Source organism: Solanum stenotomum, chromosome 4 (genome assembly GCF_019186545.1).
Source record: "Solanum stenotomum isolate F172 chromosome 4, ASM1918654v1, whole genome shotgun sequence".
Taxonomy (NCBI): domain Eukaryota; kingdom Viridiplantae; phylum Streptophyta; class Magnoliopsida; order Solanales; family Solanaceae; genus Solanum; species Solanum stenotomum.
Window position 1 is genome coordinate 1,055,549 of NC_064285.1, and position 19,260 is coordinate 1,074,808.

Sequence of the window (19,260 nt, forward strand, 5' to 3'; positions counted from 1 at the left end):
ACTTGTCACTTCAAAATTACAACCACTTCTTTGAATTCAAGTGAAATAAATTGGAGGGAAACAACATATACTTTTACAATTTTCAAGAAGTGTAAATAAGGGTATAATAGGAAAAAATTTGTTGTCCTTTCTTGATTTGTCAAAATGGACAACTAAATAGGGACAACCAAAAAAGGAAATATGGACAAGTAAATAGGGACGGAGGGAGTAACTCTGTCCACCAAAGCTAAGACAATATGAGACTTCATGGTTCCCAACTCACTTCGTTGATCGACGAGTAGTCCACAGACCCTTGGGTGCAAGTTGAGTTTATGAAAGATACATTGTCTCATATATGAAGCAACAATCCAAAATTCAACCATACATTTTCTCAGAATAGGATAGAGGAAAAGACAGTAATGAAGAAGGTAAACTTTGAAGCTCAGTTTTATTCATCACAGATATGGACAACAAAGGTTGGGTTGGGGGTAGGGGGTGAGGGTGGGGACCACATGATAATGGAAACAAAGATAACTAGACTTTACCTCATGTACTACAACACTATCACTAACATTGCCATTATGACTACAACAACCAGCCCTTTGATGTTCTGTTAGACAAAGGATCTCCTTATATTTGTTGCATAAATTCACACACACTGTTATGCTACAGATCACTAGTCTACAGTTTAGAACTTGCTGTCCTAAATTCTTTACAAGGGTGACTGGAAACAAAATATGACCATCACCAAGTAGAACTAACTAACAATCCTTGCTGTTTTCCTACCTTTATCTAGAGTTCTAGACCTAAAGATCAAACAAGAAAATGCTTGACAAGTCCTTCTGGGATGCCGATACCATATGTCCATATCTAACCATCTAGTTCCAACCATGTCTAACGATCTACTTTCACCCATTTGTAACGTCCAGGGAGGGGCTTGTCGTTCACCGGATCAAAGTTGTACCTGCATACCATTTCAAAACAGGATCAATTAGAAGAAGAGGAGAATCAACACTTAAATATTCGAGTTGTGAAAATCCATACTTCTCAATGAATTGTTTCTGCTGCTTCTCTTCTGTACCAGCAAAGAAGTCATTCATTTCATGAGCTGTTGGGATAATTCTTTGCACTGAAGTTGGCTCTCTGCCATTAGCTTCACTAGCATTGTTAGGTCTTGTACTGGAACCAGGGGTTGTTATGTTATCCGGGTCCCTGATCAAATTACAAGGTGTGCTCTCCCTGGTGGTCCTATAAGAACGCATAAATCCTCTTATTAGTGCTAATCATATGACCTCGTTCACCTGAACCGCAGAGATAGGCTTTGCCCTTGAAAAAATAAAAGGGGAGCAGTCCGGTGCACTACGTTCCCGCTATACATGGAGTCTGGACCACAAGGATCTATAGTACGCAGCCTTACCCCGCACTCAGTTAAAAGAAAGAAAGAAAAGTAATAAAAGGAATATAATTAGTGGCTCTCAAAAAAGCTCCTCTTTTCTTTTCTTTTCTTTCCTCTAATCCATCCAAGCTCCAATCATATAGGGTACCCCACATTCATTTTTCAATGGTAAATGCTCCCAACAATAATTGTGACTATTTAAAAATTTAAACAGAAAGATACCAATATACATGTACAATGCAGACAATAAACATTTTTCACCATGGAATTTTCAATGACATAGGTGTACAACGGGAATACCTTGTCTTTTTGATAGGTAGAACAATCAGGAAATGAGTTCATTTATGTACCTTATATCATATACTCATTACTCACCATATCAAATCAAATGCCATTCGTGTTCGATTGTTCACAGTCATAATGAAGAACAAACTATCAGGACCATCAAATGACAATGTGTCGATGACAAAGGTGTTATGGTCAAGAATGGTACAAAAGAAGATGATATATCGGACGACTTCTCAAAAACTTTTTTAGTTAGTTTTGGAAGAGTAATTTGCAAATTTCGATAAAAACACCTCTTGTATAAAGAAGAGACCACAGATACTTCATTTACTATGCAATTTCGGACACATTGAGAAAAATATTATAACAGAACAAAAAACAGAATGGGAATTCTAGCAGCTCAGGAAATCGGGGAAGACGATGATTTTATTCCCTTTCATCAACAAAGCACATAACGATAACAGTGTTTTTAAGATAGAATTAACGTTTCAACTTTGATCAAACAAAGACAAGCGCGATAACTATAGAGGCGGCACGTAATCAATTACCCCTCCTCTTCTACCAGTCTAATTGTGATTGACAAATGCAGCATACAAGCAATTCCTTCGAAGCAATAGAAAAGAAAAAGTTAATTATAGACACGAAAAATAGTTTTCGTTGGAAAGTGACTTTTCACTTCTATAAATTCCCCATAAACCAATATGGCTAGAAGACAACAATCTAACTTGTGCATTTTCCAACTTCACATCATTAAAAAACATAACTTTCTATCAAAATTTATGATAAAGTTCTAATTTCATTCTGAAAAAAACATTAGAAAATGGAAAAACCACTCTAAAAATAAGCACGAGAGAAAAAACCATAAAAAGTTTTGATTTTTCCAAAACTTAAAAAAACACCCAAAGATTTTAATTCTTACAATTGAATTATCTAATTAATCCATGAACATAGACTAGAGCTAGAAAGGAGAAAAAGTAAATTTCCAAGGCAAAAAACCAACCAAAAAAGTATAAAGGGGAATTCTTTTAGCACTTTGAGGAATCTTAGTAGCTTAGTTGATTGACTACGCAAACTTTCACCTTGTTGGTGAGAGTTCGAATTGCGACTTCCCAGTAAACAGAGCATCAACCCTAATCATCAATTGTAACATGCATACTGATAAATCTAACAACTAAATAGAGAAATTGAAGTAAAAAAAACCGAAAAAGGCGAAAACTCACCTCTCTCTACCATCAATTTCCAGCAAGTTTTCTCCTTCAAAGCTGCCATTGTTGTCAATTTCCTTCTGATTTTCCTGTACATGAACTTCTTCCTTCTTCTCCTCTTCACCCTCAACAGACACAGAACTCCAAGATTGCCCCTTCATCTCCCTCACCCTCAAACTCCGATTCTGTCTTTTCGATTCCTTCAAAGGGTGTTTCCGTCTTTTCCTTTCAAAACCCACCAAGGGTTTCTCCAGCCTCCTGCTCCTCAGCTGCAGATAACATCCCCCACCCACATCACCACCATCACCGCCGCCGGAGCTCGATTTCTGCAATCGCTTCAAAGCTAGGGTTTTAGCTCTTGTACGAACACCCAAAGGACTTACATCCAAAACAGTAACAACTTCACCAGTAGTTTTTGTCTTCCTCTTCCTCATATACTTGCCCATTTCACCTCAAATCTTGATTTTTTTTGCTTTGCTCTGTTTTTTAAGCTCTCCTTCTCATGGAGCTTAAAGGGTAAAAAAGAGAAACTTTTTCAGTTGTTGGTTAAGAGAAAGAAGGGATTTTGCAATTGTTGGTTGAAGAGAGAGAGAGAGAGAGTGAGAAAGATAGAGAGAGAAAGAGGATATGTATTGATACAGAGTATATGTGTATATAGGAGTACCCTTTTTGGAGTAAAGAAAGGGGAAGATGAAAAGGACAAGAGAGTAATTTTCTAATTATTATTTTATTTTATCACTTTTTAGAAAATAAAAAACTATTTTTATGAGTTTTTATAGTACTATACTTAATTTACGGAAATTTGTGTGATTATTAAAATATTGTCTTGTTGATGATAACTTAGACGAAAAGCGTTTATCTAATATAAAATAAAGGAAAATAAATGAGTAATTTTTTTATACAAAATATTATCCTTACTTTTAATTCAACTTTGGATATAAATTTATGCTTAATAATTAGTGAAATTTATTTCATGACTGCTAAAATGTCGTTTTGTTGATAATATATTGACGATAAGTGCTTATTTGATATAAATTAATAAGTAGATATTTTTTCTTACATGGCATTATCCTTAATTTTAATTCAGTTTTGAATATAAACTTACGCTTAATAATTTCTGATTTTTTTTCACGACTATTAAAATGTTGTTTTTGTTGATGATATCTTTGATACTAAGTGCTTGTTTGATACAAAATCAATTAATAGATTTTATTTTTTATAGAGTATTATCATTAATTTTAATTAAATTTTGGATAAGAATTTAAGCTTAATAATTACTGCAATTTATTTCATGACTATTAAAATGTCGTTTTGTTGATGGTATCTTTGACAATAAGCACTTATTTGATAACAATTAATGAGTAGATTTTTTTTTTTTTAAAGAGCATTATCCTTAGTTTTAATTCAGTTTTGGATATAAACTTACGCTTAATAATTACTAAAAGAAAATTCTGACTATTAAGATGTTGTTTTTGTTGATGATATCTTTGATACTAAGTGCTTGTTTGATACAAAATCGATGATTATATTTTATTTCTTATAGAGTATTATCCTTAATTTTAATTCAATTTCAGATATAAATTTACGCTTAGTAAATACTGAATTTTTTTTTATGACTGTTAAAATGTCGATTTGATGATGACATCTTTGACAGTAAGCGCTTGTTTGATATAAAATTAATGAGTAGATTATTTCTATTACAAAGTATTATCCTTAATTTTAATTCAATTTTGGATATAAATTTATGCTTAGTAATTACTGAAATTTATTTCATGATTATTAAAATGTCATTTTGTGATGACGTCTTTGACAATAAGCGCTTATTTAATATAAAATTAATGAGTAATTTTTTTCACAGAGTATTATCCTTAATGCCAATTCAGCTTTGGAGGTAAATTTATGCTTAGTAATTACTGAAATGTATTTCATGACTGTTAAAATGTCGTTTTGTTGATGATATCTTTGACAATAAGCGCTTGTTTAATATACAATTAATGAGTGTGTACACACACGCACGCACACACATATATTACTGAGTACTATTCTTAATTTTAATTCAGTTTTGGATGTAAATATATGTTTAATAATTATTGAAAATTATTTCATGACTATTAAAATGTTGTTTTGTTGATGATATCTTTGACCATAAACGCTTCTTTGACATAAAATTAATGAGTAATTTTTTCTTACAGAGTATTATCCTTAATTTTAATGCAGTTTTAGATATAAATTTACGCTTAATAATTATTGAAATTTAATTCATGACCGTTAAAATGTCTTTTTGTTGATAATATCTTTGACAATAAGCGCTTATTTAATATAAAATTAATGAGTAGGTATTTTTTCTACGGAGTACTATTCTTAAGTTTTATTCAGTTTAGATGTGAATTTACGCTTAGAAATTAATCTGTTTTATGATTATTATTTTTTATTAATAATAACCTTGACGATAATCGTCCATTCAATATAAAAAAAATGAGTAGATTTTATCTTTCATTGACTACCATCCTTAGTTTTAATTCTGTTTAGATGCGGATTTACGCTTAGTAATTACAAAAATTAGTTTTATGAATTTTCTTATACTAAAATTTTCTTTTGTTGATAACATTGGCGATTATCGCTCATTTATATAAACCAATGAAAAGATTTTATGTTTTACATAATATCATCCAATCATTAATTTTACTTCAATTTAAATGTGAATTCACGCTCAATACTTAAATTTGTTTTTTTCTCCAACTTATTTAAAATTCAACAAATATCATGAATCGTTTTCTTATTTATGAAATCGAGCTACACATAAAAAAGACTGAAAAAGAAGAGTAGTGAATTACGAGTATTGCTCCTTAATTATATATTTTTTTTAACTATAAAAGATAAGTAAATAATCACAATTCAAATAATAACAAATAAGATAAAGCAAGTATTATTTTTCTTTCATCAAATAAGCTAGTAGTTTTAATTACATAAATAACATAAAGAGTCTACAATCGAAATTAATTTAATTAAGAACCTACAACCCAAGCAAGCAAGAAATGTTGTTTGTATCGTTGTGATCTGATATGATTGTCACATCCTTTTATTAATCCATCCTTTTTATTAGATATTTATCTTCACGCTTTGTTTGCCTTTATAATAAAACAAATTTGCACATGATCAGCTTGATCGAGAAAACATCTCTTTCATGTGTGGTGTCTAAAGACATATGATCCAAATAAGTTGTAACTTTTAGTTAAAGACAATTAGGAAAAGATTAAAAAATCACACTAAGCATGCAGTTACACTTAAGGACTTGGATAATAATGTGACACAAAAAAAGTTTTAATATGCCGAATAAATAAAAGTTGGCGTTACTATCTAATCAAATGATATTCTTAAATCTTAACGCCAAAGAAAAAATAGCCTTTCCGGCATCAATTTGAATTTATTCAAGTCTCAACGCAAATACTAATTAATTTAAATTTATATACCTTTAAAATGTTAACATGTAATAAGTAGTTATGAATGACTAGTTTCGATTTCTTAAGATTGTAACGAGCCGTAATGGTCATTGAAAAACCTCCGTACAACTTTTTATTGTGAATGTAGCTAGCACAGAAATGATTCTTCCGTGATTAAGAAAGATCGCATAATATATGTAGAACACTATATAGGATGTGAATTGTCACATATGATACATTTGTTTACTTGTTTAACTATATATATACAAATTTAAATATCTACTTATGCGTTAACTCAAAATGAAAGGATATAAATGCTATCAAATCTTTTGTGTGTTTTACTTTTAGCAAGTTTAAAGGTCAAGGAAGACAGAAATAGAAAGTAGAATTAACTTTGCTTACAACTTCTAAACAAAGAAATTGTAAATATATATATGTGTTATCAAATCACACAACTTGATACTTTATGAACTTCTCGAAAAGATTCTAACTTATTTGAAAATTAGATTTGTTGTGCTTGTCGTTTCTTTTTTAAAATGAATTTTAATTCGAAAAATTGATGTTTTGTTAATTCGATGAATTTCTTAGCAGATAAAAAATGAAATAATCACGGCAATTAAAAGAAAATCTCAAAGAACAAACATTCTCGTTCTCAAAAGTAGAGATTGACAAATTGCCTGATTGAGAACACGTCTGAAGATGGGGCGACTGCCGCCTACCTACTTGTGGTTTTTTAAGATCAAATTCGATGATAATTTTTCACTCATATCTTTCTAGACTTTACTAGAGTACTTGGATAAGTGATCTTCGAGGGCATATTTGGCATGAACCATTCTTCAAAGTACTCAACAATAAGAACATGAATAATTGTGGTTGTGAACCATAAAACTCGATTAGCTTTTTGAATCGAAGAACTTACCATTAGCGTAAAATATTAAGACATTATTTTCGTAACAAGAGATGAACCAATTTATCAATCTGACTTCTACAACGAAAATAAAAACATATGAGGAGGATTCCCTATTGTGACATTCCTTTCCCAAATAGCAAATTAAGATCTGACATAATCATTATTGTCAAAAAATAAATCGATACACTTGAAATTCAAACACCGTCATATTAAATTAAAAGGAATGTGAAATTAATTCATTAAGCTTCAGAAACAATTGCAACATCACAACTTTGGAAAAAAATAAACTACATAAAAAGAAACACATGCAATTTCACACAATATCCTGTGAAAACAAAAGTCATATAAATTGAGACAAAAATAATAATAAAAAGCCTCTGATTATTACCACATAAGGTAAATTAATCAATTTAGTTACCACCACCAGCACCAAGACCTTCACCACCAAGCACACCGCCACCGAATCCAGTGCCAACACTTGCCTCACCAACACTTCCACCCATACCAAATCCAAACCCACCTAAGCCATCACCACCACCACCACCTACACCGCCTGCACCGAGCATGCGCCGCCCTAACACGTCAGCAGAAACCATAATGCCACTAAACAGAACAATTAAGAGGACTATTCCAATAATATGAGCAGATGAAATACCCATTATATATATTAATTGTAACTTTAAATCAAATGTATGGACCAAAATATTTTTGAAAAATAGAAGAAAAAGAATGAGCAAATAGTGAGATATATGAGAATGTAGTTCTATGGATAAGTATATATAGTGTTAAATTGGTTTATTTTTTATTCAATAGTTGATTAAAATATTGAGCATGTGTTAGGAGAAGTGAAATTTATAATTGTGAATGATAAGATGATCACTTCCATGATCTTAACCAAATATTTTTCTATATTAGCTTATTAGGATACATAAATCTATTATTTTAATGATTTGAAAAATGATAGGATCATTAGGAATAATTAAGCAACGCACGATTGTAACTTTTTTTTTAAAAATGTATTATTTTTTTTTACTCATAGTGGCTTTCCATGAACTATATTAGAGCTGGTTGTATTTCCCCCTCCCCCTTCCCAAAGAAGGATTTCCGATGCGAGTTTGATTAAGTCGAGACCTCTAGAGATATCGGACACTGGAAATGAGAGATAAAGAAAAAGGTGTGATAGAACAATATGATATAAATCTTAAAAGAGAAGTTGATGAATGATGTAAATGTCAATTGACGATTGTCTCGATATGGTTTGAGGAAAAAGTATTATTAGTCTGCAAGACCAGCTCAACCAACCTTGAACCTACTAGTTACGTGTGTTGCGCTAAGATATTCTTTTTTTTTCAACCTATTTAAAAAATTTGAAGTGTTTTAGCAAATAAATGAAAGATGGTAAAAGAATTAAATAATACTTCTTTCTTTTCCAAACATTTCGAAAAGACATGCACTCAAAAAGGTTTTAGAGATTAATTCTCATGAATTGTTCTTTTTTAGTTGCGTATGTGTGGGTGGGGGTGGAAGGGGGGAGGGGAGCGAGATTAAGTCAAGTCATTAATAAAGTAAGCCCTTTACACACAGTGCCAAGTTGAATATATGAATAAATGAAAGCCCTCAATTGGGGAGATCAATCTATGCCTTTTAGGTTAGGCAGTTGACAATACAGAACGAACTAATCCTCAACCATATTCAAGCTTTTAATTTAGCGATCTCATGCGGAAAAATATGAGAAAGACATGAAATATCAATTATATGCTATGAAATTTGTTTGGATGGTTGTTACAGAAATCAGACGATTTTCTCAAATTTTTGTGTGTTACATAATTTTTTGTGATATGGATTTCGGGTGCTTTTTTTGTAAAAACTATATAGGACCCTCTGTATGACCTGGAGGAACAATACATATAGTCTCACACATGATCCACACCACTTTTTTAGCATTTCGAGGTCACTCAACAAGAATTAAGTGATTTTCTCAATTTTTCATGTGTGTTAGTACATGAATTTCTGGTGGTGATAAGGATTTCAGACACTTTTTTTACAAAAAATTTACAAGACCCTCCGTAATGACCTGGGAGAACAATACCTAGAGCATCATCATGATCCACACTTCTTTCTTAGCATATAAGGGACACTCAAGGAATTAGACGATTTTCTCAATTTTTCGTATTTATTAGTACATGAATTTTTTGGTGATATGGATTTTGAACACTTTTTGCAAAAAAAAAAAAAAATGCAGGACCCTCTGTAATGACCTACAGACCAATACTCACAGCTTCACCATGATCCACGTCAATTTTTTTGCATTTAGAGGCCAATCAACAAGAATTAGATTATTTCCCAATTTTTCTTATGTGTTAACACATGAACTTTTTGATGATATAAATTTTGAGCACTTCTTTTAAAAAACTTTACAAGACTCCCGTAGTGACCTGGAGGAACAATTCTTGTAATCTCACCATGATCTACGCCACTTTTTTTAACATTTAAGTCACATTATTCTCGTGATAATAGTTTAACTAATTAATCAATCTAACTTCAAAAACGAAAATCAAAGCATATGGGGATGATTCCCTTTTTTGCATTATTTTCCCAAAATAGCAAAAGATCAGCTATAACCATTATTATCAAAGAATAAATCGATACACTCGAAATTCAAACAAAGTTATATCAAATTAAAAGAATGTAAAATTAATTCATTAAGCTTCGGAAACAATTGCAACATCACAACTTTGGAAACATAAAATAAAAAATCACATAAAAAGAAACACAAGTTCACACCATCTCTTGTGAAAACTAAAGTCATAAATTGAGACAGAAAAACACTCCGGTTATTACCATATAAGGTAAATAAATTAATTTAGTTTCCACCACCAATGCCAAGACCTTTACCACCTAGCAAACCGCCGCCGAGTCCCATGCCACCATTTATATCATGGCCAAGACTTCCACCAATACCAATTCCGAAGCCACCTAAGCCATCACCACCACCACCACCTTCGCCGCCTGCACCGAGCATGCGCCGCCCTAACACGTCAGCAGAAACCATAATGCCACTAAAAAGAACAATTAAGAGAGCTATTCCAATAATACGAGCAGATGAAATACCCATTATATCTATTAATTCTAACTTTAAATCAAATGCGGACTAAAATATTTTTGAAAAATAGAAAGAAAAAGAATGAGCAAATTAATAGTGAGATATATGAGAATGTACTTCTATGGACAAGTATATATAGTGTTAAATAGGTTTATTTTTTATTCAATAATTGATTACAATATTAAGCATGTGTTAGGAGATGTGAAATATATAATTATGAATGATAAGATTACTTCCATGATGTTAATTCTTAGCAAAATATACACAATATTCATTAATCTATTACTTAATCATGATTAGAGGAGAATGCGTATCATTAATTAGGAATTAAGCAACGCACGATTGTAAATAAATAAAAATGTATTTTGTACTCATAGTGGCTTTCCATGAACTATATAGAGTTGGTTGTAATTTGGAATCGATTTATTCTAATTATATTATATACTTCATCAAAACAATATAAAAACCACTATAATTAATTATCGGATGGGTTATGAATATAGATCCCCAAATTTGCGGTGGAGGTGGTAATTAAATATCCCATCATTTTAACGGAATGTCTCAAATTCGACAGTGCATTACACCTCTCAAAAAAGGATAATTTTAATGCGAGTCTGAATAAGTCAAGACCTAAAACAGACTCTTAACAAAAATACATAGTTGATGTGTTGGATTTTTCTCCAAAGTACCCTTGGAAATAAGAAAGATGAAAAGTTCATAAAGGTATTTATTTGAAGAGAAGTTCATGAATATGATGTAAATGTCAATTGACGATTGTCTCGATATGGTTTGTGGAAAAAATATAATATTAATAGTACTTTAGCTACCCTATGAAAATTGGAGTTCGGGTCGGGTACCCTAAGAAATATTAATAGTATTTCTTTCTTTTCCAATCACCTCAAAAATACATACGCTCAAATTTTTTTTCGAGATTCTCATGAATAACTCTTTTAGTGGCACGTGTGTGCGCGGTGGGGAGAGAAGGGTATAGTGAGGGAAGGGAGTGAGATTAAGCCATGTCATTAGAAAAATAAGTTATTTGTATATTGCGTCAAGTTGAATATGAATAAATCAATGCAACCTCAAATAGAGAGATCAGACTACACCTTTAAATTGAGGCTATTATCTATATAGAACGAACTAAGCCGCGATCATAAATTTTCTAATTAAGCTAGCTCATGCGGCCAAAATTAAATATGAGAAAAGACATGAAATATCAATTATATGTTATTAAGTTTGATTGAATGGTTGTTATGTATCGTATAATTAATGATTGTTACGTATCATATAACTCATATCCAAAAACTAAGAAATTTCTTTACTTGCATAACACGAACACAAAAAAATATGTAAGAAGTTCATTTATTTTTTTGAAACGTACCGAATGACTTTCGACAAACTATGCAACTTATAACAAATTGTGTATAGGATTTATTAATAAAATGACAATTGTAATTAATTAATTTTCAACTGACATTAACAATATACATAGTTGTTTTAATCTCTATATTTCTGAAAGAATTACTGGCCAAAATTTTGGGCACATTATTGCTATGATTAATTTTATTTACAAATTAACAACAACACTCTATTATTTCATCACTAACTATTGTCTCTTTTAATGGATTAATGTTGATAACAACATTATTTTGACTACTTAAATTATCCTTATTGTCACTTAATTTATTTTCATTATTTGACAATATTTTTTTTGGTGATACTATTGCTTGTTCATCTTTTGATGGAGATAATATTTTATGATCCTTGCTTTTACCCCACAAGATTATGTAAAGGCCTATAATAATCACAACAACACCAAGTATCCTGCAAAATTAATAAAATTAAAGCATTAAATATATAATAATTTTTGTAATTAAAACTAGCTCAAAATTATTTCTTTTAGGTGTTCAAGTTGATTTTATAGGGGTTGAATTTGATAAAAATATCGTTAGTGTCTTTGATAATAAATTAGAGTAGAATAATTAACCTAAATAGATTTTTACCAAATCGTTTAAACTAAAAATAATCGACAAATGTATAATATGTGAATAATCATGTATAGCTAGAGTAAGAACTATACATATCAACTAGGAAAAGTAAAGAGGAAATCCAATTGATTATTAGTGTAAAGATCGATCCCTTGATAAAAAGGTGTTGATAAACATTTTATTTTGGTTTCTAAAAATAGAATGATCCTAATAAATTATATATTTATAAAAGAATGTAAATTTAAAAGAATTTTTAGATTTATTTTTAAAATAACAATAATAACATATCCATTATAATTTCACATGTGCAATTTGAGGAAGATAGGATATACATAAACCTTATTACTCCTATAACTTTGTGAGGTAGAGAAGTTTCTGATAGATCATCAGCTAAAAAATGAGGATAAATGACTGAAATAGAATAAGGAGATAATTAAAACTTATGTCTTAAGAAGAGTGTTTTGAAAAATACAAAAGATGTTAAAAATAAAATTATAAAAAATTTGATCAAATTAAAAGTGTTTATAAGTCAAATTTACGTACCTTCCAAGGTTCATTTGTTCTTGTAGAATAATTGAACTTATTATAGCTACGATTAATATGTTTAATGGATTGAAGGCTGAGATAAAAAGTGAGCTTCTATCTTCCAATATTACTCCTTGGATATAATATGCTAGCCCCGAACCAAATATTCCCTGAAATAATAGACATTTTTTATAATAACATTTCATTATGATGATTAATTTTTTTTTTTCGAACTGATTTTATATGTTAACTCTCTATAGTTAATCGAGGTAATGATCAATAATACATTTAAACTAGTAAGTATTTGTGATGAGTTTCACATTTTAACTATTATTTTTTTTCCTCTCTGAACTATTATCATCTATGTATTAAAAACATACCATAACTATCAGTTGATCCATTTTTTCCTATTTGGACGATGACTATAGTTCAAATAAGAAAAGAGAATAACTGATAGTTGAGGTGTGTTAATTCACTACTAGAAACAAAGACTTATCCATCTGTTTTCCATGCCATAATAGTAAGTTTTTTCGAAGTAGCTGAACAATTGAATTGGCTGGTATAGAATCAGCTGCACATTAATCTTCCTCTATTCTATCAATACTGAGACGCTTTCTAATTTTTTCGTACAGAATTAAAAAATTGTAATTTTTCTTTTCTCACCAATTCAATCAAAATATCAGCATGAATAACCACTAGATATTTTTTAATGAGGAAATAGTATTTTCTGAGTAATGAATATATAGATAGTGATAGTTCAAGTAGAAAAAAGAAAAAACTGATCATAGTTGAGATGTGAAACTCGCAAAAAAATATTTAACCGTTCAAATATGTTTTTATCATTAACTCTAGCTAATATCTATTCTTTTTAAAACAAAAAACAACAAAGTTTGAGGGCTTACACTGTATACAACAGCAAGAAATTTGGAGTCCCAATTTATGATCCAAACTGCACTATTCCCTCTTTCCATTATCATTGCCATAATACCTCCCTCAATTGTTCCCAACAAGCATATCCAAGTATGGAGTGAGAGCTCTGCTGGATATGTCTGCAGTATCTTTGTCTACACAAATCGAGTATATACAGTCAAATCTCTATAACAGTCGTTCTTTAAAATAACATTTCAGTATAACAATCAATTTATACATCTTTGCCTACGACTCGAGAATTATATACTGTCAGATTTCTCTGTAACAATCATTCTCTATAATAACATTTCATTATAACAATCAATTTATGAATTTCGTCATAAATTGTAACAAACATCTTTGTCTACGACTCAAGAATATACGGTCAGATTTCTATGTAACAATCATTCTCTATAATAACATTTCATTATAACAATCAATCCATGAATTCCGTCATAAATTGTGACATACATCTTTGTCTATGCATGACTCAAGAATATACCGTCAGATTTCTTTGTAACAATCATTCTCTATAAAACACTTCGTTTATAACAAACAATTTATGAATTCCGTCATAAATTATGCATGACAGACATCTTTGTCTACGACTCGAGAATATGCAATTAGATCGTTCTGTAATAATCATTCTCTATAATAACATTTCATTATATTATACCTGCAAAATTATGAAGCCGGCCCCACTAGTACACCCAAGCATTATCATGAGGGAACCTTTGATTGCATCTATTGGATTAATCCCACCACTAATTTGATCAGATGCATCATTATTATTGACATAATATTCATCTGTTGGAAATAGTTGAACCTCAGGGCCTCTAACTAACATCATAATCATGACTCCACCAAGTGTAGCAATAGTCCCAATTATTTTGACTTGGCTCCCAATACTAGTAAAATTTACCTTCTCCTGCCTAGGATATATGCAACAAAATATACATATACACATATTAGAAAATTTATCAATAACATATGAGAATAATAATATAATCAGTGTAATTCAACAATCTAAAGTATAGGGAAGGTATTGTGTATGCAGCCTTATCCGACTCCTACCTTTTGAAGGTAGAGAGGCTAGGCTAGTTGTTTCCGATAGACCCCTGCCTCAAGTGAAGCATTGAGAAAACATTACTAGAAACTGTGGAATTAGCTACGAAATTTGTCGGTAACTTTTTAGCTAGTTCGTCGTTGAAAAGCTTATAGGTAATATAATTTTCTTATAATCCATCGTTAAATGAAATTAACATGTGATTTTTGTTGTTTAGCAATGGAAATTCTAGCTATCGTTAAATATTCCTTTTTTTTTCTAGTAGTGAAATAATGGACACAAGAACACAGTAGCAACTACAAATAGTATGATAAATAAAGCAAGGAAACAACAGATAATAATAAAATTGAAGAATAAATACAATAGTAAGATAATAATAAAATTGAAGAATAAATACAATAGTAAGAGAATTACTAATATTACTACTGATAAGGGAAACTAAACAATGCATGCCTAGACCACCTACTTATTATCCTTCTATCCTGATACCCGACTTTCACATCCTCCTATCTAGGGCATGTCCTCGACAAACAAATTTATCATCAATATAGAATAAAGTCTGTGTATACTCTATCCTCCGTAAAATCATTTTTTTTTTTGTAAGATTTTCAGTTTACTCGAAAGGAATTTCTAAACCAAAATTAATGAGACAATATATTGCATGTATATTCTAATTAATTACCTGAATATCCACGACATTATGAAAGTAATGGCAGGAAGAGTATTGTACATTGCAGCTGCAAATGTTGCTGTTGTATATTTCAAGCCAAGAGAGTATAGATTTTGGTCTATCACTGGCCTGTTCATATACAAAAAAAAAACAATGTTATAACATATACGGAAGAATTAATTTTTTAGGTCACTTATAATTTTTAAATTTCTTTTATCATTCTTTTTACAAGAAATTTTTATTTTTATACGTAAGAGATTTGATAGTCATTTTCCTTTATTCATTTTGTAAATGGCCCCTTTACGAAAAAAATCGCCGCTTTACAAAATAAATAAAAGAAAATGATCATTTCAGATCAGTTATATAAGAAATACGATTTTGTTATTTTTAAATGAAAACTATAAGTGGACCACAAAATCAATTCTCCCGATTAATATAATTATTGCACTGAGAAAATAAAATAAAATAAAGTTTTTGAGACTTACTCCAATATGCTAAGAAGTACCAACTTGGCAAATATTGAAAAGGTCATCTTTGGTCTTTTCCCCCTGTTGTAAGAGACATTCAACTTGTCAATCATTTGTGTATATTGAGTGGCTAATCATACATATTAGTTCTTCAAGATATATACACATATTTTATTGAGAATCGAATGATCCCCTATTTATTCATCGTTAATATAATTTTTTTTTTTAATCTACCAAGTTCCCAAGGAAAATTGATGTTATATATAACAAGTAAAAATAACCAGATGATTGCGACTTCAATTCATTTGCATTTTAAATTCTCTTAGTAAAATTTTTGGGTAAATCCACTCCAATGAAATATTAATTCGCAGATCATATAGGAGATGTAAAATCATACTAGACAAATTGAGTGCGTTGAGTTTGACTGAGAAGACGTTGACAGGAGGAAACAATCCCTAGCATCCCTTATGGGATACCATCTGCTACACCAACTCAGTCAAAAGCTCACAAATTACATAGAAGATGTAAATCGCACTCAGCAAGCCCAGTGCAACGAGCTCAACTAAGAAGACATTGACAGGGGGAATCGATCCCTAGCTAGCTTTCCTTACAGGATACCACCTGCTACACCAACTCAGTCAAACGCTCGCAAATTACACATGAAATGTAAGCAACACTAGGCAAGCCCAAAGCGGACAAGCTCAACTGAGAAGGCGTTTGCAGAGGGAATTGATCCCTAACCTCTATTATGAAATGCCACCTGCTACACCAACTCAGTCAATAGCTCACAAATTACACATGAGGTGTAAACCGCACCAGGCAAACTCGGTGCGACGAGCTCAGCTGAGAAGACGTTGGCAGAGGGAATCAATCTCTAACCTCTATTATGAGATGTTGCCTGCTATACTAACTCAGTCAATAGCTCACAAATTACACCTGAGGTGTAAAGCACACCAGGCACACTCGGTGTGACAAACTCGACTAAGAAGGCGTTGACAAGGGAAATCGATCTCTGACTTCTCTTATGAGATACCACTTGCTACACCAACTCAGCCACCCCCGAGTTTATAGAAATGAAATTGCAAACACATTAATTGAACATTGGAGAAGAGAGAAAGAGGATCTACTTGTCTAGAAAAATTGCAAAAGGAGCCATGAAAAGAGTTGCAACAGCTTGGCGATATACAACATATACATAATTGCTAGATCCTTCATTCAAGGCCATTTTTGAAAGGATGTACATTCCTGAAAGACCCAATTGGAGAAATACAACAGCAAAAAAGGGTTTTGCTCTGATTAATATTTCTTTCATTATCATAAGATTTCAAGTTTAATCAACTTGCACAATGTATATATGTTATTCAATATATATACATATTGAATACTTCTTCTAACTATCTATTTTTTGACTTGTACAAAATCTTTTATGATTTCTTTCATGCGCTCAATATTTTATTATTTGTAAGACTTTACATTTTCTAAAAAAAATTGTATAATTTGTTCACACACAATTTTATTTTTGTTTAAAACAAAATTAGGGGCGGTGGAAAGGGAAATGAGACAGAGGATTACAAGGTAGGTTCTATGGAAATTAAAACTCGAGACTCTTTAGAATTGTGAGTTTCTAGTATAATGCACGTTTTCTTCAAATTTCATTTTTAGTCAGAGAATTGTAATCTCACCAACAAGGTGAAAGTTCACGTAGTTAATCAATTGAGCTACTAAGAATTTCCAAGTTTAGATAGTAAATCAATCGAGCTATTAAGAATTTCCTAGCTACTCTTACAATTTCAATTTATGTGACACTTTTTATAGACTATTGTGATATTTCTTCAAATTTTAGCCTCTTGAAACTCTAATGCTAGCTGTTAAAGCTCAAGTGCGAAAAATCGATTTGTCGTAAATAAGCTTCATTTTGATTTTTTACTGAATTTCAATCATAGTTCGTTGAAGTTTAAAATTACAATTGAATTGTATCACAATTATATTATATTATAATTATATACTGAATTTGTATGAATTATATATTTTAGGTTTGCATATTGATGTAGTTGTATTAAATCTATATGAATGTTGTATACAAAATTGTAATAAGTACTTATTTTAAATCATAACAAATTTTAAAACTTTTTATTTCTTTTTCAAGCTTTGTATTCAGTCAAAAAAATATTATATTAATTGGGATATATAGAAGAGGTATTTTATTACCATGTGAAGAATCTATAATTAGTTATTTGTTTCTATTTTATTTTTCTTTTGACAAGCTCAAATGTTCTTGAATTAGTTTGGCACGTTCATAAAAATATTCTTACTTTTTTTAATATTCAAAAAGTATATTCTTATTTTGATATAATAATTGTTCCTTTCTATGATAATATCTCATGGATATTAATTAATCCCTTATTTAGGAGTGTCAATGATACGATTCAGTCAGTTTTTTAAAAATAAATTTATATTATTTTAATTTTTAATTATTTTATTTTATATAATAATTTATTTATTTTTTAAACCGTACCATGCATATTTTTTTTTTTGGTATTAGTATGATTAGTTAATTTTTTAAAAAACATCATGTGAAGTTATAAATAGAAGTTAAAACACGATACTATTTATATTTCTACAGAATTTTGATAAAAATTCTCTAAACACTTTTTACTAATTACAATGTGATTAATTAAGGAATCATGAAAGACAATATGTTGTTTTAGAGCTAGGAATTTGGCTGTTTATTATATGTTGGTTTTAATATATATATATATATATATATATAAGGGTGCACTCTTCCTTGAAAACAAAATATGTACAATGTCAACTAACAATAACATTATTATAGTATAATTGTATCAGTGTGACAATAACAACATATCCAAATATGCAATGTATACAATCTCACGAATTAAAGTGGGGTCTAAAAAGAGTACAATGTATATAGATCGTATTTCTATTTTAGGGGTGAAGTAGAGAGGTTATTTAGATCAAATGACTCTATAAAATTACGTTGATATTTCTACATATTATGAATAACGTAGGAGGCATCTCTATATTTCCCCTAGGGAATTTTAGAACTTCCCGTGCTTAACTTTCAATTTGTCAGTGGCGATCAAATGAAATGTGAATAAGTCCTCCTCTCTTTTAAAGCAGGGGCGCTTCTGGTTCTATCGTTGCTTGAAACATTTGTCTTTTCCATATTACTAGATCGTAATGATCATGCATATGTAATGCATTGTATGCCTCATTCTTCTACTCTTTCTCGAAAGTCGATGACTATTCATAGCTATTATCTTGACACCAAAGAAGAGTTCGATTCAATGCTTTAT

The 19,260-nt window shown here is 30.6% G+C and overlaps 2 protein-coding genes across 2 annotated transcripts; both read right to left on the reverse strand.

Annotated features, from left to right (window-relative positions):
* Positions 1-411: 411 nt before the first annotated feature.
* Positions 412-3,484, reverse strand: LOC125861930 (cyclin-dependent kinase inhibitor 4-like). Its single transcript, XM_049541848.1, has 3 exons — positions 2,881-3,484; positions 1,024-1,227; positions 412-943 (listed from the first exon to the last, which is right to left on the reverse strand). Exons 1-3 carry the CDS (start codon positions 3,309-3,311, stop codon positions 874-876), a joined length of 705 nt encoding a protein of 234 aa, XP_049397805.1. The 5' UTR covers positions 3,312-3,484; the 3' UTR covers positions 412-873.
* Positions 3,485-10,078: 6,594 nt separating this feature from the next.
* Positions 10,079-17,261, reverse strand: LOC125862796 (WAT1-related protein At2g37460-like). The gene is made up of 8 exons (XM_049542920.1): positions 17,071-17,261; positions 15,962-16,024; positions 15,489-15,605; positions 14,417-14,672; positions 13,734-13,895; positions 12,850-13,001; positions 12,040-12,142; positions 10,079-10,366 (listed from the first exon to the last, which is right to left on the reverse strand). The coding sequence occupies exons 1-8, from the start codon at positions 17,259-17,261 to the stop codon at positions 10,079-10,081; spliced, it is 1,332 nt and encodes a 443-aa protein (XP_049398877.1).
* Between the last annotated feature and the right edge of the window lie 1,999 nt (positions 17,262-19,260).

What these genes read in the sequence shown, in the direction of transcription:
- LOC125861930 (XM_049541848.1), bottom strand. Translation starts at nt 3,311, where the DNA reads ATGGGCAAGTATATGAGGAAGAGGAAGACAAAAACTACTGGTGAAGTT. An exon ending in GAAATTGATGGTAGAGAGAG is followed by an intron (nt 1,228 to 2,880) that starts GTGAGTTTTCGC and finishes GCGTTCTTATAG; the next exon opens with GACCACCAGGGAGAGCACAC. An exon ending in CAGAAACAATTCATTGAGAA is followed by an intron (nt 944 to 1,023) that starts GTATGGATTTTC and finishes AATGGTATGCAG; the next exon opens with GTACAACTTTGATCCGGTGA.
- LOC125862796 (XM_049542920.1), bottom strand. Translation starts at nt 17,261, where the DNA reads ATGATAATGAAAGAAATATTAATCAGAGCAAAACCCTTTTTTGCTGTT. An exon ending in GTACTTCTTAGCATATTGGA is followed by an intron (nt 15,606 to 15,961) that starts GTAAGTCTCAAA and finishes GTATATGAACAG; the next exon opens with GCCAGTGATAGACCAAAATC. An exon ending in CCGGCTTCATAATTTTGCAG is followed by an intron (nt 13,896 to 14,416) that starts GTATAATATAAT and finishes CGATTTGTGTAG; the next exon opens with ACAAAGATACTGCAGACATA.